Source organism: Periplaneta americana, chromosome 4 (assembly GCF_040183065.1).
Source record: "Periplaneta americana isolate PAMFEO1 chromosome 4, P.americana_PAMFEO1_priV1, whole genome shotgun sequence".
In the NCBI taxonomy this organism is placed as follows: domain Eukaryota; kingdom Metazoa; phylum Arthropoda; class Insecta; order Blattodea; family Blattidae; genus Periplaneta; species Periplaneta americana.
Window position 1 is genome coordinate 205,194,122 of NC_091120.1, and position 20,650 is coordinate 205,214,771.

The following is a 20,650-nucleotide window of genomic DNA, read 5'->3' on the forward strand; positions in this document are numbered from 1 at the left end:
TAGAAATTATTCAAATCAACTTTACAGGGAGTTATACCTGAAATCTTGATTTGCATAATACACGTCACTGTTCGTTAACAGAAAACCACAATTTAAGTCACACGGAGTTAGTGTGCACTCGAAGTTGGTTGCTTGACGGTTGTCAGCCCACTTTGAGGTCTGTGGATATAGAGGGAAAAATTGGATCGGTGTCGGTTAGAGTTCCCTAGTAGCTCAGTGGTAGAGCGTTGGTACGTTAAACCAAAGGTCCCGGGTTCGATACCCGGCTCCGGAACAATTTTTCCCTCGAAATTATTCAATACACAATACAGTTATACAGGGACATCACTTTATTTTTACCAACATTTTTAACATTAACCTGGCTATACTCGGAAACACTGTTGCCCCCTTCCATTACAGGAGTTTGATGTTACTAGTGCAGTATGTAAACAAATCATTTTACTAGGTATAGGAGGAGAGAAAAGTAGTGTATCCATTTATGTTGTAGGGAAATACGATATTACGATTTTCAGTTTGATCATCACTTTTACGGAATTTATCAGAATACAGTAGAGTAGTAACATATTTTTTTTTCAAAAACTCAAATTTTCAGGCGGCTATGTTCGTTATATAATGTCTACTTTATTTAGCATATTAATTATTGATGTTAACATACAATATAGAGAGTGCATTTAAATTGAGGGGCTCATAAGTAAAGGACTGTAAGTTTGAGAAAATGGGGTTTAAATATTTAAGCTTTCGTAAAATCGATGAAATTTTTATTTAAATTTTAATGTGTGATGAGATTAAAATATCTCTTTGCCACTAAAATTTTAGATACTTTAGCTTACTCTGGATGCACTTAACTCATGTTATTACAAATGTCACTAGCATTCCTTTGCTTCTAGCCACCTCAATTCAAAAAAAGCTAATCTGAATTTTTAAACAAGTTGCTGAAAATGGTTGCTGATCATTACAATTCAGGCTTCAATTCTTTACGCATATTATTAAAAACATTTTGAAGCATATTCTCTGAAATTGAATTTATCGTTTCTTGAATATATTTTTTTAGTACGATATTATTAATATAGGTTCTTTCTTCTATAGAAAACGCAATCATATTTCTGAAACACACTATACACTGCAGTGTTTACTTCACTGCTTGAAGACTTCGAATGCAACAGCGGCCGTAAGTTTGTGTGTCTGACGGGAGCAAGGACGTTAGTGAAGGGGTGGGAGTGAAGTACATTCAGAAATGCAGGTACAATAAAAATGCAAGTAAAAATAAAATGATGTCCCTGTACAATACACAATGCAATAAGAATACACAATACAATTTAACACAATAATTAAAATTAATAATAGAACATAAAATACCTAATTTTACAATACAACCTACATATGTATAGGCCCTACATAAGTTTCAATAGTCTTTCACTTTACTCTCATCTCACTCACTGTAGTGGCACTATGACGCATTTCACTGACACTTTAGGACACATTTCATTGACGCTATAAATTATCACTGATCGGAACTATTCACTGCACTGTAAAACCATAACTTCAATGAATCACGTCGCTTCAATATCAATATCAACAATGGACAACAATCGTATCAAGCGTACCAATATAAATTCCCCTAGAACCATAGAGACCATAATATTCAATTCCAAGTTTATAACTACCTCCCAAAGAGAAACTATAACTTACTTATTAAAATGGTAACGGTTTGTATGATGTATGGTCATATGTCATCATACCGATATAATAGTAATATGCGTTACAAGAGCGGTATGTTGACGTTTTCATGGTCGAGGAAAAGATTGAAAAAGCGAAACGTAGTTGAGCTTTTTTAATTTCCGAGAACATGAAAACAAACATACCGCTCATGTATCGTACATTATTTTGTTCGAAGATCGTTTATTACAGACGTGGACAAATTATTAGCAAAATTGGAGATTTTTATTATATATTTTTACGAAATATGATTCTTCAATGTAGACTACAGTTCACAGCTTTGCGTATTACCAAATTATTAGAAAAACTGAAGATTTGTATTGTATATTTTTACAAAATTTGACTCTTCAATTTAGACTACAATTGATATTTTTGCATATTTACAAATTATTAGCAAAAGGGAAGATTTTTTTGGTATATTTTTTACAAAATTCGACTCTTCACTTTGGACTACAGGTGACATTTTGGATATTTCCAAATTATTAGCAAAACTGAATATTTTTATTATATATTTTTACAACATTTGACTCTCCACTTTAAACTGCAGTTGACATTTTTGCATATTTACAAATTATTAGCAAAATTGAAGATTTTATTATATATCGTTTACAAAATTTGACTCTTCAATTTAGAATAGTCTATATTTTTGCATATTTATATCTACTGTAATTATAGAAATATGCAAAATTGTCAGCTGTAGTCTAAATTGAAAAGTCAAATTTTGTAAATGGAATTATCATAAAAATCGTCAATTTTGTTAATAATTTGTCCACGTCTGTACATACCTGAAAGACGAATTTCTAATTAGTTGCAATGAAATCTCCATGTTGGTTTCTGTTTAATGACGGCAAATTCGGAATACCAAAATATCTTTCTTCAACATTGTTGCTATAAAATGTTTTCTGTGTTTACTATACTCCAGCAGGCCGTGATATACGTCTGTCTTTCTTTTTCCCCCAGTCTATAAATGCGAACTTAAAATAAACGGTAAGGTTATGTAATGATTTATTTTTCATTTTTATATTATAACAATATTATTTATATAACATATTGCAGTAATAACATCGGCATCTGGAATCTTGTTGATTTTTTCACGGCTTCCTTAATGTTACTTGTATCAGGAATGCAATAAGTTTCGTGGAGTAGTAGACTTTACTTAATTTTTGCAAATATTTAAAAACAATAATTAACAGTGCAATTTAGGTGAAATTGCAGTGGTAAGTTTCCAATTTATAATTATTACTATGTTAAACGTCTCTAAAAATAATATGTTAAAAGCCTAAAGCAGTAAAATGAATGTCGCGCTTAAGCGGTAAGAAGAGGGAAATTGTTATGTGTGTTACGCTGGGAATACTGAATGTGGTATTTCACACTTACCGCGTATTGGTTCTGTGCGGAAAACAAGCAAATTACGCACGATCTCGCACAAAAGTTTATATTTTATGGCCAAATTTCAACTTTTCATCAGTTGCCGCACATTTTTCATGGCGTTGTAGCACAGTCACGAAGCTTGAGTTGATGAGGGTACTAGAAACAATAGAATGTGCTGGTACTGTTTCACATTGTATGTAATGAGGCGATAGTAGCGATCCTAGTGGTTAGCAACTATCCATGGATGCATATTTACTACGTATTGAGCTTCGTGACTGTATATACTAGACTGTGGTTATACCTTTTCTTGCGTCTGGAATAAGGGAGCACGTTCAAACAGTTTTGACAATTCCCGGACAGAAGGTTGATCTGTGAAGATGTTTGGACATCGGATGGAATTATGTGACAATAAGGAGTTACAGGTTGAAATAACAATCTGTTATATCTATGAAATGAAACCGCGAATTTTGGGTGGATGGTACAAATATGTTGGAAAAACTGGAAATTTATCATTTATTTTGAAGAGGTGGAGAAGTTCAAATATCTTGGAGCAACAGTAACAAATATAAATGATACTCGGGAGGAAATTAAACACAGAATAAATATGGAAAATGCCTGTTATTATTCGGTTGAGAAGCTTTTATCATCCAGTCTGCTGTCAAAAAATCTGAAAGTTAGAATTTATAAAACAGTTATATTACCGGTTGTTCTGTATGGTTGTGAAACTTGGACTCTCACTTTGAGAGAGGAACAAAGATTAAGGGTGTTTGAGAATAAGGTGCTTAGGAAAATATTTGAGGCTAAGAGGGATGAAGTTACAGGAGAATGGAGAAAGTTACACAAGACAGAACTGCACGCATTGTATTCTTCACCTGACATAATTAGGAACATTAAATCCAGACGTTTGAGATGGGCAGGACATGTAGCACGTATGGGCAAATCCAGAAATGCATATAGAGTGTTAGTTGGGAGGCCGGAGGGAAAAAGACCTTTAGGGAGGCCGAGACGTAGATAGGAAGATAATATTAAAATGGATTTGAGGGAGGTGGGATATGATGGTAGGGACTGGATTAATTTTGCTCAGGATAGGGACCGATGGCGGGCTTATGTGAGGGCGGCAATGAACCTTCGGGTTCCTTAAAAGCCAGTAAGTACAGACGTGGACAAATTATTAACAAAATTGACGATTTTTATGATAATTCTGTTTACAAAATTTGACTTTTCAATTTAGACTACAGTTGACAATTTTGCATATTTCTATCATTACAGTGGACAGAAATATGCAAATGTGTCAACTGTAGTTTAAAGTGAAGAGTTAAATTTTGTAAAAATATATAATAAAAATCTTCAATTTTGTTAATAATTTGTAAATTAGCAAAAATGTCAACTACAGTCTAAATTGAAGAGTCAAATTTTGTAAAACTATAAAATAAAAATCATCAGTTTTCCTAATAATTTGGAAATATCCAAAATGCCAACTGTATTCCAAATTGAAGAATCGAATTTTGTAAAAATATATAATAAAAACCTTCAGTTTCGTTAATAATTTGTAAATATGCAAAAATATCAAATGTAGTCCAAATTGAAGAATTAAATTTTCTAAAAATATACAATACAAATCTTCAATTTTGCTAATAATTTGAAAATACGCAAAAATGTCAACTGTAGTCTAAATTGAAGAATCATATTTTGAAAAAATATATAATAAAAATCTTCAATTTTGCTAATAATTTGTCCACGTCTGTTAGTAAGTAAGTAAGTAAGTAAGTAAGTAAGGTACAAATATGTTACGGTACGTGATTCCAACAGTCAATAAAATCACACGAATAGTATTTTTTCAAGATGACGGACTAGCTAGTGCTCTGAGTAGATACGAGATTAAGTACGACGAATCTATAATAATAATAATAATAATAATAATAATAATAATAATAATAATAATAATAATAATAATAATAATAATAACTTACTTACTTACAAATGGCTTTTAAGGAACCCGAAGGTTCATTGCCGCCCTCACATAAGCCCGCCATCGGTTCCTATCCTGTGCAAGATTAAGCCAGTCTCTATCATCATACCAGAGAATCAGTCCTATTCCGAGGCTTACTGTAGGAATTCGTAACAAGCTGTTTTTTACGGTGATGGGTTGTTAGCCCTTCGCCCAACCCCCAAGCTGGAGGACCACCCCTTATCGGCTGTCCACGACTGCTTATTCAATATATTCGCAGCTACCCTCCATATCTGGATTAATAATAATAATAATAATAATAATAATAATAATAATAATAATAATAATAATAAAACAATGGTGCTGACCTCGTTTGGAGGCGTGGAAGCTGTCCTGCGGCGAAATCTTCTCGATCTGCGCGGACAGCCTTGACCTGGGCAGGATGGTGCGGTCGTCGTTGATCCGCTCCACAGCGTAGCGGAAGGCCACCTCCTGGCGGTCGTCCGCCGGGTGGAACAGCCCGCCTGCACAGACAAAACAGTTAATACAGTGAAACCTGTTCAAGTCGGAACCTGAATAATCCGGAATCCTGTATATTTCGGAACAATTTATTGGTCCCGGCGAAATTTATATGTATTATGTGTAATTTTTCCTGAATAAAACGGAAACTGTCCAACGCGGAAACGGAAACTGTCTGCTACTGTTCAAAACGGAAACAATATTTTGGACATGCGCTATATTTTGTAACTATATTTTGAAACAGCGTGTAATTTCAAGAAATATACGAAATATGTAGGTCACTAAGATAAAAGCAAGTTTTCTTTGCAAAATTGTAGAGGGTACGAGGGTGTGTTGGCCTGTTGGTCATAAATTTTATTACCCTGTTGACTAGGCAGACGAGTCCCTTCAAAGATTTTCAATGCTTCACACCCGTATACTGTCGTAGCTGGACAGAGCGCAAGTGTAGTGATTTCCAGGTAAAAAAAAAAAAAAAAAGTTGCATAAAATGTGGCATTAACATTAAGTGATGAAGTAAAAGTTATCGAGATAAAGGAAAATTATAAACAAAGTCTATATGAAATAATATTGAAGTACAATTGTGGAAAACTCAGGTGTGACACTTTAAAAAATAAAAATCATAATGAGTTAGTGGCGTGCGGCCGATATTGGTGACACAAAAGGAACCAGAAAGCAACTGTTTATGTGGAAATAAATGAACTGTTGTGGGAGTGGGTTCTTCATGACCTCTCAAAGAACAAGCCAATTTCTGGATCTATTCTGCAAAGCAAGCTATTGAACTGGGAATGAAATTAAATAAACCAGAATTCAAGGCTTCTAATAGATGGCTCCTAGTCCAATTAATTAATAATGTGCAGTGATATGCAGTACAGTATTAGAGTATAATGTTAGATATTAAATAGAATGAGATTAGTAAACTTTAGAAATGTTTAATGACTAATGAGTGAGTTATGATAATATTTATACAGAAAACGAGATTTTAACCAAGATGATTCACCAACGTAATAAGCGACAGAAAGCTGATTTAATGTGATGAGTGTTAAATGAAATATTTTATACTTCTTGCAGTTTGCGGCATGCCATTTTGTTTTTCATGTATATGAATGACAAAATATTCCATTTTAATGTCACATCTGAATAATACGGAAACCTGTCCACAACGGAAAAAAAATAGGACCATGTCACTTCCGTCTTGAACAGGTTTCACTGTAATAATCTACCAAGTTCGATCTGTGTTCCGTATAGCAGCTGGTCAGATGTGAAGCCTCGTGGTAGACAATAGCGTTGAGATAATGAAATAAAATTTTGGTGGAATAATCTACCTAATATAGCGGTAGCGTTTAAACAATTTCCCGAAAAAGGGCCTACAGGACTATAGGTCCATCTTCCGGAAATCGCCTCAATTATTGTATGCGGGTGGGTGTGCGTCGCAAGAAAACAAGAATTCGCGGCCTTGTTACAAGATTCATAAGTTAACATCTATATATATATATGTAATTTGAACTGGTAATGGAAATTACGGGAAAACGGCTGGACGGATTTTAATAAATGACCACTCATTTTGAAGCTTGGAACTCAAAGTTTTTCAGAAAAATAGTAGTTTTCAGTGAAATATCAATTTTCCTACATTATTTTCCTATTTTCCAAAGTCCATATTTCTTCAGTTTTCAGAACTAATTGCATTTCAGCACGGCCGTGATTTCAGAATATAACAAAACACACACTACAATAAACAATGGAGACAAGCTCTTAAAATGAGAGCTAATGTTTGTCCGCTGCGTGCTATACCAGGAAGGTCCCGAGACGGAAACCACTGTCGTCGTTGCGTCAGTGAGATTGAAACCCTTGGCCACGCTTTGGGTGCCTGTCATTTCAGCAAGACACTGCGGAACTCTAGACATCACAGAATCAGGTCCATGATTGCCGAAGCCTTGAGGAAGAAAGGTCTCACTGTGCACGAAGAAGTCCATGGCATCTCTCAAGAGGGATCCTGTCGGCGAATTGACATGCTTGCCATTCCACCAGGCTCTACATCCGCCTACATTATCGACCCGACAGTCAGGTTGGAGGCACAGGAACAACAGCCCGCTGACGTCCACGCAGAAAAATGCAGAATTTATGAGCCCACAGTTCCATTCTATTTGGAGAAATATCACCTCACCTCCATTGAAGTAGTTGGGCTAATGGTTGGCGCTAGGGGCACAATGCCTCGCCTCTTTGTCAGTTTCTGCAAGAAGTTCCAGCTGAACAACGACTTCATTCGTGATGTTTCCCTTGCCGCTATCACAGGATCACTTGCCATTTTAAAATACCATCTGTACTTTGTTTCTTAAAAAGGGAGAATTTTGCTCGAATGTCTAATCTGTTTGTTTACTATGTTTAGGCCTGTTATGCATCCTATTATCTTTCCTGTACTTAATTTTCCCTTTTGTTCGTTCCCCTCCTTTCTCTTTTATGGTCTTTTTTTTTGTTTTCACTCAATATGTTTATTATGCTTTGGCCAATGAGGCAGTCCCGTCATTGGGAAAGCTGTTTATAAAATTAAAGTTACCACGAAGGCCATGACCTGCAGGATTGCTGACATATTTAGAGCTCAAATTCAATTGGTTATTAAAAACTTGAAGACTCGCTAATTTACAGGTCTGATTCTGTGGTGTGTAATTTTCTGAGTACAGCTGTGTATTGGATATTAAAATCTACAAAACTTGAGGTGGTTTGACAACATTATTACCATTAGCAATGAAATTTCATTATACTTAATGCCATGATGTGATTATATTTCATTAATTATACATATTAATGCTATACTGATGATATGAAAGTGAAATGTTTCGGGGTTACCTAAGTAGATTATAGAGAATGTGTTAAATTAGATCTTCATTTCTATAATTTACTGAGTGGCGGCTATTATATAATAATAAATTTCTAAATTATAGACATCAGCTCAAAGAATTTTGAGTGACCACAAGGGTCCTGAATACAATAAACATGTATAATAATGTGATGTGATACATTAAAGAAAAAAGAAAGTTAATTGTTGAAGGCAAATATAAGTTGATTAATTGAAATAGAGATGATGATGTAATATTTGAAGAGAATCCTTGATAATATTTATAAGAATAGACATTACATAATCAAAAGGAATGTGAAGTTCCTTAAGATAATTCCATGTGAATTTTGTGATTGAACCTCTACTGACAAACAGCAAACCAATGACGGACCATTGTTTAAGAGGGACGTTGTACTTTTGAGAAAGATACGGCAGACAAGGTTCATATATGGACTTCTTCTCAATATCAACCTCGGTGGCCTGATTTAGGTTTCTTTCGAAACGGATAGTAGGGTCAAGAACAAGAGCCTGTTTTAAGCGTCCGTTGATAGCAATAATGTCTGCCCATCTGAAAGAACCATCTGATGATACACAATGTACTTCCTCATGAATCTCCCAATTTACAGTTTTTAACGATGTCGCCAAAGCATGTCGTACACGATGATGTCTAGCATTGATCAGCAGCTCGCCTTTGGAGCATTGTCCAAGCACGTGTCCAAGTGTTTCAAGCTCGCTACAGTCTGGATGACGGCAGCGGGTTGTGCTTAGAGTTCTGCCCGGTATTGCGCGAACCGCCGAAATATTGCTTGACATTTTTAAAGCATTGGTCCATTCTGAGGAAGATAGGCCCTTTCGATTGCTTACCCATGAGTTAGCCTTGGGGAGATCACTATAAACAATAACCCCTTTACCACGCAAGGTATGGTTTGTCCAAGTTTGGAATGCGTCATTTCTTAAGTAAGATAATAACATTGTTATTAAAAATCAAATATTTTTATAGTTATTAATCAAGTGGGGTTGGGTCTTTTTCATATACTTAATGGCGGTGTGGTGTAGATACTTATATGCGTCATTCTCTTCGGTATTGGCTCGAGAGAGCACAAAAATTATAGTTCCTAAGGAAAGACGGTGTTACTTACTGATACAATTTTGTAGTCTCCCGATCATTTCAGCAAGATCTCTTAGCAGGATAAAATGATTTCACCCTCTACATTTCAAGCTCTACATGCAGCAGCTATACCAAAATGCCACGTCTATTGTTCGGAAGCATAGCAAACCTGACTTTTACAATCCACAATGACCTGAAATAGCTATTGCTTTACTCCCACATGAAAAGCCCACTGATCGCCCTTTCATTGTTACTTGCGTTTTCGCGTTGAAACTCAAGAGACATAGGATGCATAGGTTCAAGAAAAAGTATTTGGCATAAATACATTCAGAGGCAGTATGTTTCATTATAATGGAAGCAAATAACTTTCAAAATGTCTGGTATTCTTCATTGAAAATAAATCTGAAAAATTTTATTTGTACGTCTAATGAACTTAGTTTGCAGCATTTGCTGCACAAGCCACTAGTTTTATTGAAACTCAAATGACTTGAATGCAAGTAATTGCAAATGTTAATGAACAGATGATGAAAGAGTGATGGAACGAAGAAAAATTCTCTCCGGCGCCGGGATTTGAACCCGGGTTTTCAGCTCTACATGCTGATGCTTTATCCACTAAGCCACGCCGGATACAACCCCGACGCCGGTTAGAATCGTCTCAGATTAAGCTCCATCTCTTGGGTTCCCTCTAGTGGCCGCCCTCTCCACTACGTCATAGATGTCTATGAACGCAGGACCGAAGTCCATACATGTGTTGAGGTGCACTCGAATGAGTGACTGGTTGGCCGGGATCCGACGGTATGGGCGCCGTCTTAAATCACAAAGTGATTTATTACGCATATCATAGATATTTTGATGTACCGAAGTACCGAGACGATTCTAACCGGCGTCGGGGTTGTATCCGGCGTGGCTTAGTGGATAAAGCATCAGCACGTAGAGCTGAAAACCCGGGTTCAAATCCCGGCGCCGGAGAGAATTTTTCTCCGTTCCATCACTCTTTCATCATATGATGACGCAGAATATCTGCATGGAAATATCATATGTACTTCGGTACATCAAAATATATATTAATGAACAGAGATAATGCTGTGATGAACTCATGAATTAAGAGGAAGGGTAACAATGTAAAGTTGCACTGAATGTAATTGTAAGAAAGAGTCATTGCAAGAATATGTGACGTCTGCGAGGAAACGCTGTTCACGAATAGCTGCGTGAAAATTGCGCCGTCTTACAGAAATTCGTCCACGGGACGCGATCAACGATTTTTCATTACCGTAGTCCTTCCATCTCCTCCTGCATCATAGTTGTGCTCCACTTTTAAGCGGAGTGCAACTTGGCAACGTATAACCACAGTCTAGTATATACAGTCACGAAGCTTGAGTTGTGAGGGTGCTAGGAACAATAGACTGTGCCGGTACTATTCCGCATTGTCTGTAATGAGGCGATATTAGCGATCCTAGTGGTTAGCAACTATCTATGGATACATAGCTACTTCGTATTGAGCTTCGTGACTGTATATACTAGACTGTGGTATAATTTTCAGCTCAATACTTAATATCGCCTCATCACAGACCCTTTCCCTAGCAGACGATAAAATGTATTGTACTTTCGAGATCGTGTTCTTTTGAAAAAGATAACACCTTCCTTCCACTATTGAAATATGAAATACATAAGGTTTATATATTATTTTCATACAGTAGCCTATACAGACGTGGACAAATTATTAACAAAATTGACGATTTGTATGATAATTCTGTTTACAAAATTTGATTTTTCAATTTAGACTACAGTTGACAATTTTGCATATCTCTATCATAACAATAGACAGAAATATGCAAAAATGTCAAATGTAGTTTCAATTGAAGAGTGAAATTTTCTAAAAATATATAATAAAAATCTTATAAATGTTAATAATTTGTAAATTAGCAAAAATGTCAACTACAATCTAAATTAAAGAGTCAAATTTTGTAAAACTATAAAATAAAAATCTTCAGTTTTTCTAGGCCTAATAATTTGGAAATATCCGAAATGTCAACTGAATTCCAAATTGAAGAATCGAATTTTGTAAAAATATATAATAAAAACCTTCAGTTTTGCAAGTAATTTGTAAATATGCAAAAACATCAAATGTACTCCAAATTGAAGAGTTAAATTTTCTAAAAATATACAATACAAATCTTCAATTTCGCTAATAATTTGGAAATACGCAAAAATGTCAACTGTAGCCAAAATTGAAGAATCGAATTTTGTAAAAATATATAATAAAAATCTTCAATTTTGCTAATAATTTGTCCACGTCTGTATATTATATTCTATAAACTCACCTTCCTGGACCTTTCGGAAGAAGGATAACTCTAACCTATTTTTCTTACAATTTATAGCACCACAAACGTCTCCTTGTCCCATATTATTATTCAAATTATTGTATTTTAGCCATTTACAGTTATTACAACCGATAACGAACATTTCACAGTTTACACAACTTTTCACAACAATGCGAAATACGGCACAGTCAATGCCTTTTCGATCTAGGCCAGGCCGTAATGTATGTTCGGGTTTTCTATTTCAGTGTATGGAGCTCAGTGAAATATTATATTATAACTTTATTGCTTATCATTGCTAAGCTTTATTTAGTGTAATGTGTCCATAAGTTCCGTTTACTTCTTGTTGCATAATATGTTGCAGAAATAATTACAAAACTGTGTTATTTTAATGTGAAGAGAATTTTACATGTTAACATAATCTGTTCGCGTCAATATTCTAAGTTTAGAATGGAAGCTATTTTGAGGTTTAATAAAAAAGAATATAAGTTAAATATAGTAAACATAACCTATAATTTGCATATGACATAACATATGTAATGGCAGAGCATTAGAGACCACTAAAATTAGACAGAAAGGGGCAACTGGTACAGTAAACATAACCTATAATTTCAACATATCTAAATATTCGGGCGGTGCAACTGAAAATTATTGAATCGTCCATAAATGAATGTACAAGAATTTTACAATATTTAATCGAAATAAAGGCAAGTATTACACATACGAACAACGTAATTTTCACACCAAAAATAATATTACAACTTAACTCGCGAGTGAATTATGTCTGAAGTGTCTCATAATCATTGTTTTAAATTTTATTAATGCAATTACACTACAGTTTAGAGAAATATATGTTACTGTTTATGCATTCGAACTAATTTATATGGTTGAAACGCCGCCCTTCGTGATCGGGTTAAGCGAGTCACATGGTCTGCCTTATGGCCTGTATTAGATCACGATGGCAGTGGCACAGTCTACTGTTCCTAGTACTCACAGCGCTCCAAGCGGCTAGCAACTATCGCGAGAAATGCAAAAAATCATCCCAAGCTTCGTGACTGTATATAGTAGACTGTGGTATAACTGCAACCATTCACATACTGCATCTTTTTCTTACAGGCTAGAATAGGTGGGGGGGGGAGGACTCAGAAGTGAGGAAGTATTTGAATAGTTGCAGTGTACGAATGCAAAGGAAGTCAACTCTTCCTCAGCTCCTTGTAGCCGGTATCTATCCTTGCATCCTATACCAGCATATCCACAAAACCAACTTCACTTTTTATAATTTCGTAAATGTGAGAGAAGAAGCAGGTTTTATTTTTCTTGCAATGAAGAATGTCGAAGCTAAATCTCAGTTAGGTGAGTATGGTGCCTTTGAACTGCGTCATTCAGTTCACGGCTAGGCTAGGCTAGGCTAGGCTAGGCTAGTTGCTAACAATTATTGTTTCTGTTTCAGGCCCCACCCAAAGTTCCGTGCCTCATCGTGGCGGGTGGGTGAAACGAGGAAGGACATAGCAATTGTCACAATTTCCTGGTCAATATTATTCAAGAAATTAAACTAGAAATGCCTGCGTCCTTCCTTGGCCAAACGGGACTCTCGCGTATTAAGTAGTTAGCTTCTATTCATGCCTTCCCCGAAGCGAATAGGCCTATTTCATTTGCACGGTTGCCATGGAAACCTTTTTTGTAACACTACCGTTTTGTTTTTGGCATGCTGTCTGGCGAGATCTATATTTAATCTAAATTTTCGATGGGATGAAATTTGTAGACTCAGAATTAACTGTTGACCGAATAATATTGACGTTGTTAAATATTACTAACCATCTCCCTAGTTTCATTAAAATTTGTGGAATTTGACACGGTATAATGCAGGTCTACATCGTAAATAAAACATTCCATTTTAATCTGAAATAGAATAACGTAAAAGAAAGAGGGATTTTTAGCAAACTTGGTTCGTTACTTGCAAAACATAAACATTATTAACTATAGGCGGTTTTACTCGCAGAAATGCGGTTACTTTAAGAGGAGAAGATGGTTAATATGATGGAAACTGTAAATAAAAAAAATTCTTTTGTGGTAAGATTTAATATGAATTGATAGCCTTGCGAAATGCAGTAACGTCATTTTTAAAACTCCGGTGTACAGGGTTTTTAAATTATACTGAACTTTCATGAAATTCTTGAGTGTGTTTGTTAATTATTATATATTTAATCCACATTTAAAATGTTACGTTTAGAACAAACAATCGTAAGAATTTTACTTTCTGCTTTATTGACATACATACATATATATATATATATATATATATATATATATATATATATATATATATATATATATATTTATATCATATGTTATAATTATATTATATTGACAACTAGGTTATTAAAGTTACATGCATGATATTTGGTACACATATTCTTTAGGCTATTGGGAAACTTCTAGAGTACAAATTTTAGTTTATTGAATTTGAAAAACGTCCCTCCATATTTATAGAAAGTCCACACCTAAGGAGTAACGGCTAGCGCGTCTGGCCGCGAAACCAGGTGGCCCGGGTTCGATTCCCGGTTGGGGCAAGTTACCTGGTTGAGGTTTTTTCTGGGGTTCTCCCTCAACCCAATATGAGCAAATACTGGGTAACTCTCGGTGTTGGATCCTGGACTCATTTCACCGGCATTATCACCTTCATCTCATTCAGACGCTAAATAACCTAGATGTTAATAAAGCGTCGTAAAATAACCTACTAAAAAAATATTTATAGAAAGTACTTATAAAATTCCTTCTTAAAATGTAATTCTTCGTCTTAGAATCCTGAAAGCACAATACCAAAATTGTGCCACAAATCTTTAAAAGAAAATGCCTTTAGGAGTAATATTAATTGAACTTCAAAATGGGTGAGACCAGAGCCTTCTTCAGTTACAAGCCGGAGCATGGGTAGGTTTGGCAACGCTGAGGGGAGGCGGGAAATTCTAAAGTGATATTGATGTAATTGTGCTTGCTCATTGCTTTTTGTCAATATTTTATTTATTTTATTTTATTGGGTTATTTTACGACGCTGAATCAACATCTAGGTTATTTAGCGTCTGAATGAAATGAAGGTGATAATACCGGTGAAATGCGTCCGGGGTCCAGCACCGAAAGTTACCCAGCATTTGCTCGTATTGGGTTGAGGAAAAACCCCGGAAAAAACCTCAACCAGGTAACTTGCCCCGACCGGGATTCGAACCCGGGCCACCTGGTTTCGCGGCCAGACGCGCTTTTCAATATTACTGTATGCACAAAATTAAGATCATTTCGAGGCATCTGACCAAATGCTGATAGTTACCAATTTTTGTGTCTCCCACATTACTGTAAATGAGATTGTTACTCTAGTTGCAACCATCTGAATGTAGTAGAACTGTCATCAATCGTTAAATTGTTTACAATTATCAATTTCCCGACAAGCTAGCAAAACTTCCCTGAAATGGAGCAGAAAAACTACGAAACTTTAAGGAGTGGCAAGTCGTGTCGTTTTTGAGGAAGAGGCGGTTAGTGAAGCAAATGACAGAATAGTACATTATGCAACGAGCCTATAATGGTAGTAATTAAAATGCGAGGATGTTTATGAAACGAGCGCAAGCGAGTTTCATAATTTTCATACGAGCGTCTTAATTACCATTATAGGCAAGTTTCATACGACTTTTTATGCTCGACCATATTTCTAACTTGAAATTATTCATACGTAGCCTATTCATGTTATTGTTATGTGAGTGAGTGCAATAGCCTACCTCATGAATTGTGAGATGTGCGCAGACGCGAAAGTATTGATTTTTTCCGGGAAAGGAATGTCGACGACCTTGATATAATCTAGAGAGTAAGATAACATTAATCTTGATATAACTTTAAAATTGAATTCGACATTGAAAAACAAGATGACAAATTGAATTTATTTGAATATTATTAACAATTAATGCTAATTATTATAGTAACAGAACATAACCTTCTGCGACAGTATTGGATTTCCAGCCTCTGTGACGTTTCGATATTTATCTTTCGATTGCATATCCGAGAATAATCGAAAACCTGAACTTTAATGAATAGGTGTACTTTAATGACATGCATTAAAGGACTGCTACCAGGTGTATAATTACTACGTTTCGGCATGGTCGAGGATAAACAATGTTATCCAATACTTGCAACATTTGGGCCGTATTCAGCTGTATTACTACTTTAGGCCGTTCAAAAGACACTGTATAACTCAGAACTAAAAATGCAAGGTAGTTAGAATAAAAAGTTTTTACAACTGTGCAGGAATTGTTAGATTAACATCAAAAGTAATATTCTACCTTCTAAATATTCTTTTAAATTTGAGACGACAGAACATACATTACGTAGAAATCTGGATTTAATTGATCAGTATTCCGGGAACTGTGTGCACATGAAAAATGCAGCATAAAATCGTTGGCCGTGTTTCCTGTAACTCGTTATTACAGAAAGCGCTCCTATATAGAGAGATTGCTACAGGGTAGAAATTGAGAGGGATTAAACAGTTTGGTTGCTAGGGAAGCTGTGCGTAGCAACGGACTGCCGCGTGAGAGGAGGAGTTGGGGATAAATCGAAGCCCTGCCTTCGTCCTAGCACCCCTACCCTCTAATAATTCTTACTTTAGGAAGTGGCATCGCCCCAGACTTGGCCGTGGCACTGCTTTCTTTATGGGGGTGATGTAACTGTGGCCCGCGATACACTAAATAATAAACACAGTGAATATAGAAACCGTCAAGTTTAAAGGATAGATTATTACCGAATTAGCTTGAGAAATTTCAATGTTTTTTCCTAATTTATATTTTTTGTATGTGAAATTATCTTTGCTGCAACAACTTTATATTACAAATTGTTAAAAAAAAAAAAAAAAAAACTGGGGCCAAAATTTTCAAGAAAACTCCACCGGGATATAACAGTTCACTGCACTGGATACCTCCGTCACTTTGAAGATAAATTTAAAATTTTTCAGATATTTTTCCCCTAAAAACGATCTTTTAAATGTCTAGACTATAATTTTGATACTTACTTACTTACAAATGGCTTTTAAGGAACCCGCAGGTTCATTGCCGCCCTCACATAAGCCCGCCATCGGTCCCTATCCTGAGCAAGATTAATCCAGTCTCTATCATCATATCCCATCTCCCTCAAATCCATTTTAATATTATCCTTCCATCTACGTCTCGGCCTCCCCAAAGGTCTTTTCCCCTCCGGTCTCCCAACTAACACTCTATATGCATTTCTGGATTCCCCCATACATGCTACGTGCCCTGCCCATCTCAAACGTCTGTATTTAATGTTCCTAATTATGTCAGGTGAAGAATACAATGTGTGCAGTTCTGCGTTGTGTAACTTTCTCCATTCTTCTGTGACTTCATCCAGTTTAGCCTCAAATATTTTCCTAAAAACCTTATTCTCAAACACCCTTAATCTCTGTTCCTCTCTCAAAGTGAGAGTCCAAGTTTCACAACCATACAGAACAACCGATAATATAACTGTTTTATAAATTCTTAACTTTCAGATTTTTTGACAGCAGACTAGATGAGAAAAGCTTCTCAACCGAATAATAACAGGCATTTCCGATATTTATTCTGCGTTTAATTTCCTCCCGAGTGTAATTTATATTTGTTACTGTTGCTCCAAGATATTTGAATTTTTCCACCTCTTCGAAGGACAAATCTCCAATTTTTATGTTTCCATTTCGTACAATATTCTGGTCACGAGACATAATCATATACTTTGTCTTTTCGGGATTTACTTCCAAACCTATCTCTTCACTTGCTTCAAGTAAAATTTCCGTGTTTTCCCTAACCGTTTGTGGATTTTCTCCTAATATATTCACGTCATCTGCTTATACAAGCAGCTGATGTAACCCGTTCAATTCCAAACCCTCTCTGTTATCCTGGACTTTCCTAATGGCATACTCTAGAGCGAAGTTAAAAAGTAAAGGTGACAGTGCATCTCCTTGCTTTAGCCCGCAGAGAATTGGAAAAGCATCAGATAGAAATTTGCCTATACGGACTCTGCTGTATGTTTCACTGTGACACATTTTAATTAATCGAACTAGTTTCTTGGGAATACCAAATTCAATAAGAATATTATATAAAACTTCTCTCATAACTGAGTCATATCCTTTTTTGAAATCTATGAAAAACTGATGTACTGTACCCTTATATTCCCATTCTTTCTCCAATATCTGTCGAATACAAAAAATCTGATCAATAGTCGATCTATTACGCCTAAAACCACACTGATGATCCCCAATAATTTCATCTACGTACGGAGTTAATCTTCTCAAAAGAATATTGGACAAAATTTTGTACGACGCCAACAAAAGTGATATTCCAAATTGCATATTTTGGTCAAAAGAAATAGAAGAAGGCATTTTTATGCCAACATTTAAAGTTCAAAGATAGGCGTACCATTTAATTGCAGGCTTTCTTACAGCTCTAAGATCTTACAAATGTTTTGTCCCAGACGCTGTCAATTGTCTGTTAGGTCTAATCTATATATATAAATTGAACTGGCAATGGAAGTTACGGGAAAACGGCTGAACGGATTTTAATGAGTGACCCCTCATTTTCATGCCTGGCATCCAAAGTTTTTCGGAAAAGTAGTAGTTTTCAGTGAAATGTCAATTTTCCTACATAATTTTCCTATTTTCCAAAATCCATCTGTTGTCAGTTTTGAGAATTATTTTATTCAATCACGGCCGACTTGATTGAATTTCAGAACAAAACACACACTACAATAAACAATAGGCTATTACACGAAGGCCATGACCTGCAGGATTGCCGACATATTTAGAGCTCAATTCAATTTGTTATTAAAAACTGATTCTGCAGTGTATAATTTTCTGAGTACAGCTGTGTATTGGATATTCAAATCTACGAAACTTGAGGTGGTTTGATGACATTATTACTATTAGAAATTAAATATTATTATAGTTGATATCATGATGCAACTATTTTTTCATTAATTGTACATAATATTGATGACATATTGATGACATGAAAGTGAAACTTTTGTTGTTATGTAAGTAAATATAGAGAATATCTTAATTTAGATCTTCATTTCTATAATTTACTGAGTGGTTGCTATATATAACTACAAAACTTAAGTAAGATAATAATATTGTTATTAAAAATCAAATATGTTTATACTTATTAACCCAGTGGGGTTGAGTCATTTTCATGTACTTAATGGCGGTGTAGTGTAGATATTGAGATGTGTCATTGTCTTCAGTATTGGCTCGAGAGAGCGCAGAAATTACAATTCCTAAGGAAAGATCAAAAGGTATTACTTACTGATAAAATAAGAGGCCTAGAAAATTTTGTAGTCTCCAGATAATTTCAGCAGGATCTCTTAGTAGGATAAAATGATTTTACGCTCTACATTTCAAGTTCTACATGCAGCAGCTATACGAAAATGCTATTGTTCGAAAGCTTAGCAAACCTTACATTTTTTAACTTTCGCCTACAATCCACAATGACCTGAAATAGCTACTGCTATCGTCCTGACATTGATACTTGCGTTTTCGCGTTGAAACTCAAAAACTGAAGTTGGATAGGTTCAAGAACAAGTATTTGGCCTAAAAAATCCATTCAGAGGGAGTATGTTTCATTATTATGGAAGCAAATAACTATCAAAAAGACAAGTATTCTTCATTGAAAATAAATCTGAAAAATTTTTATTTGAACATCTAACGAACTTAGTTTGCAGCAGCATTTGCTGCACAAGCCACTAGTATAATATAATGCCAAGCCTAAAAGTAGAATTGTACAACTCCAGATAGTATTGGGATGATAATAAGTTACATTCATAGTTTTAGACAAAATTTTGAAAATAATTCGGAAGCAAATGACTTAAATTTTTTTTAAATTAATTATTTTCTAAGTAAAAGCAAAGTTGTATTCGGAAATGTAATAGTTTTAAGTTAATAATATTTGTCATGGTGTAGCGAAGCGCACGGCACAGCTAGTGATGAAATGAAATAAACTCGGAATTGTTAAAGGGGCAAGCTATGAACTCTGAACTCTGTATTTTAGAAGATATCATTGTTCAGCCCCCCATAATAAAATTTCGTACAACAATCTATTTGCTGAATTTAATTTAGTGTCTCTTGCCAGTCGTAGATTACTTGCTGAGCGACTTTTATTCTATAAAATATTCAACGGTCTACTGGATAACAGCGAAATATTATCACAAATCCAGATTAACGCTAGAACATCACATTTAAGAAATCGTCAATTGTTACATTATAAAAAACCAAACACTTCATCACATAAAACTTCACCAGTGTTAAAAATGTGTTTAAATTTCAATGAAATATGTAAAACATGGGATCTAGATTTCTGCATTTCTTACATGGAATACAAACATTTTCTTATTAATATACTGAAGGTAGTTGATTTTATATAATATTGCTATTTGTTACTCTGTAATTTGCCAATTACAGCTACATTTTACATTTTTGGCTATAATATCTATACTTAACTATTTTTCATTTTTTTTATTTTGTATTTTTCATTTATATCTATATCTGTGTCTTTTATTTAGGTAGTATCAATTTGTCTGTTCTTTTTTTCCCCTTTTCTCATTTTCCATTTTAATTTTTATTTGCACTTGTATCTGTTTTATCTCTTTTTTCATGTTATATGCAATTCTATGTTTTTTAAACGACTATCTGTACTGTCTATTGTAATTGGGGCTTTGGCCTGTTATAGACATAAATAAATAAATAAATAAATAAATAAATAAATAAATAAATAAATAAATAAATAAATAAATAAATAAATAAATAAAATAAATAAATACATAAATAAATA

At 34.9% G+C, this 20,650-nt stretch overlaps 1 protein-coding gene and 1 non-coding gene across 2 annotated transcripts in view; both read right to left on the minus strand.

Annotated features, from left to right (window-relative positions):
• Window positions 1-20,650, minus strand: part of LOC138698681 (glutamate receptor ionotropic, kainate 1-like) — a 139,253-nt gene that overhangs the window by 93,998 nt on the left and 24,605 nt on the right. The window contains 1 exon segment of the mRNA XM_069824851.1: window positions 5,404-5,559. Within this exon segment, the coding sequence (XP_069680952.1) occupies window positions 5,404-5,559 (156 nt within the window).
• On the minus strand, window positions 10,048-10,119 carry TRNAY-GUA (transfer RNA tyrosine (anticodon GUA)). The gene has a single exon. It is a non-coding gene; the product is annotated as a tRNA-Tyr (tRNA).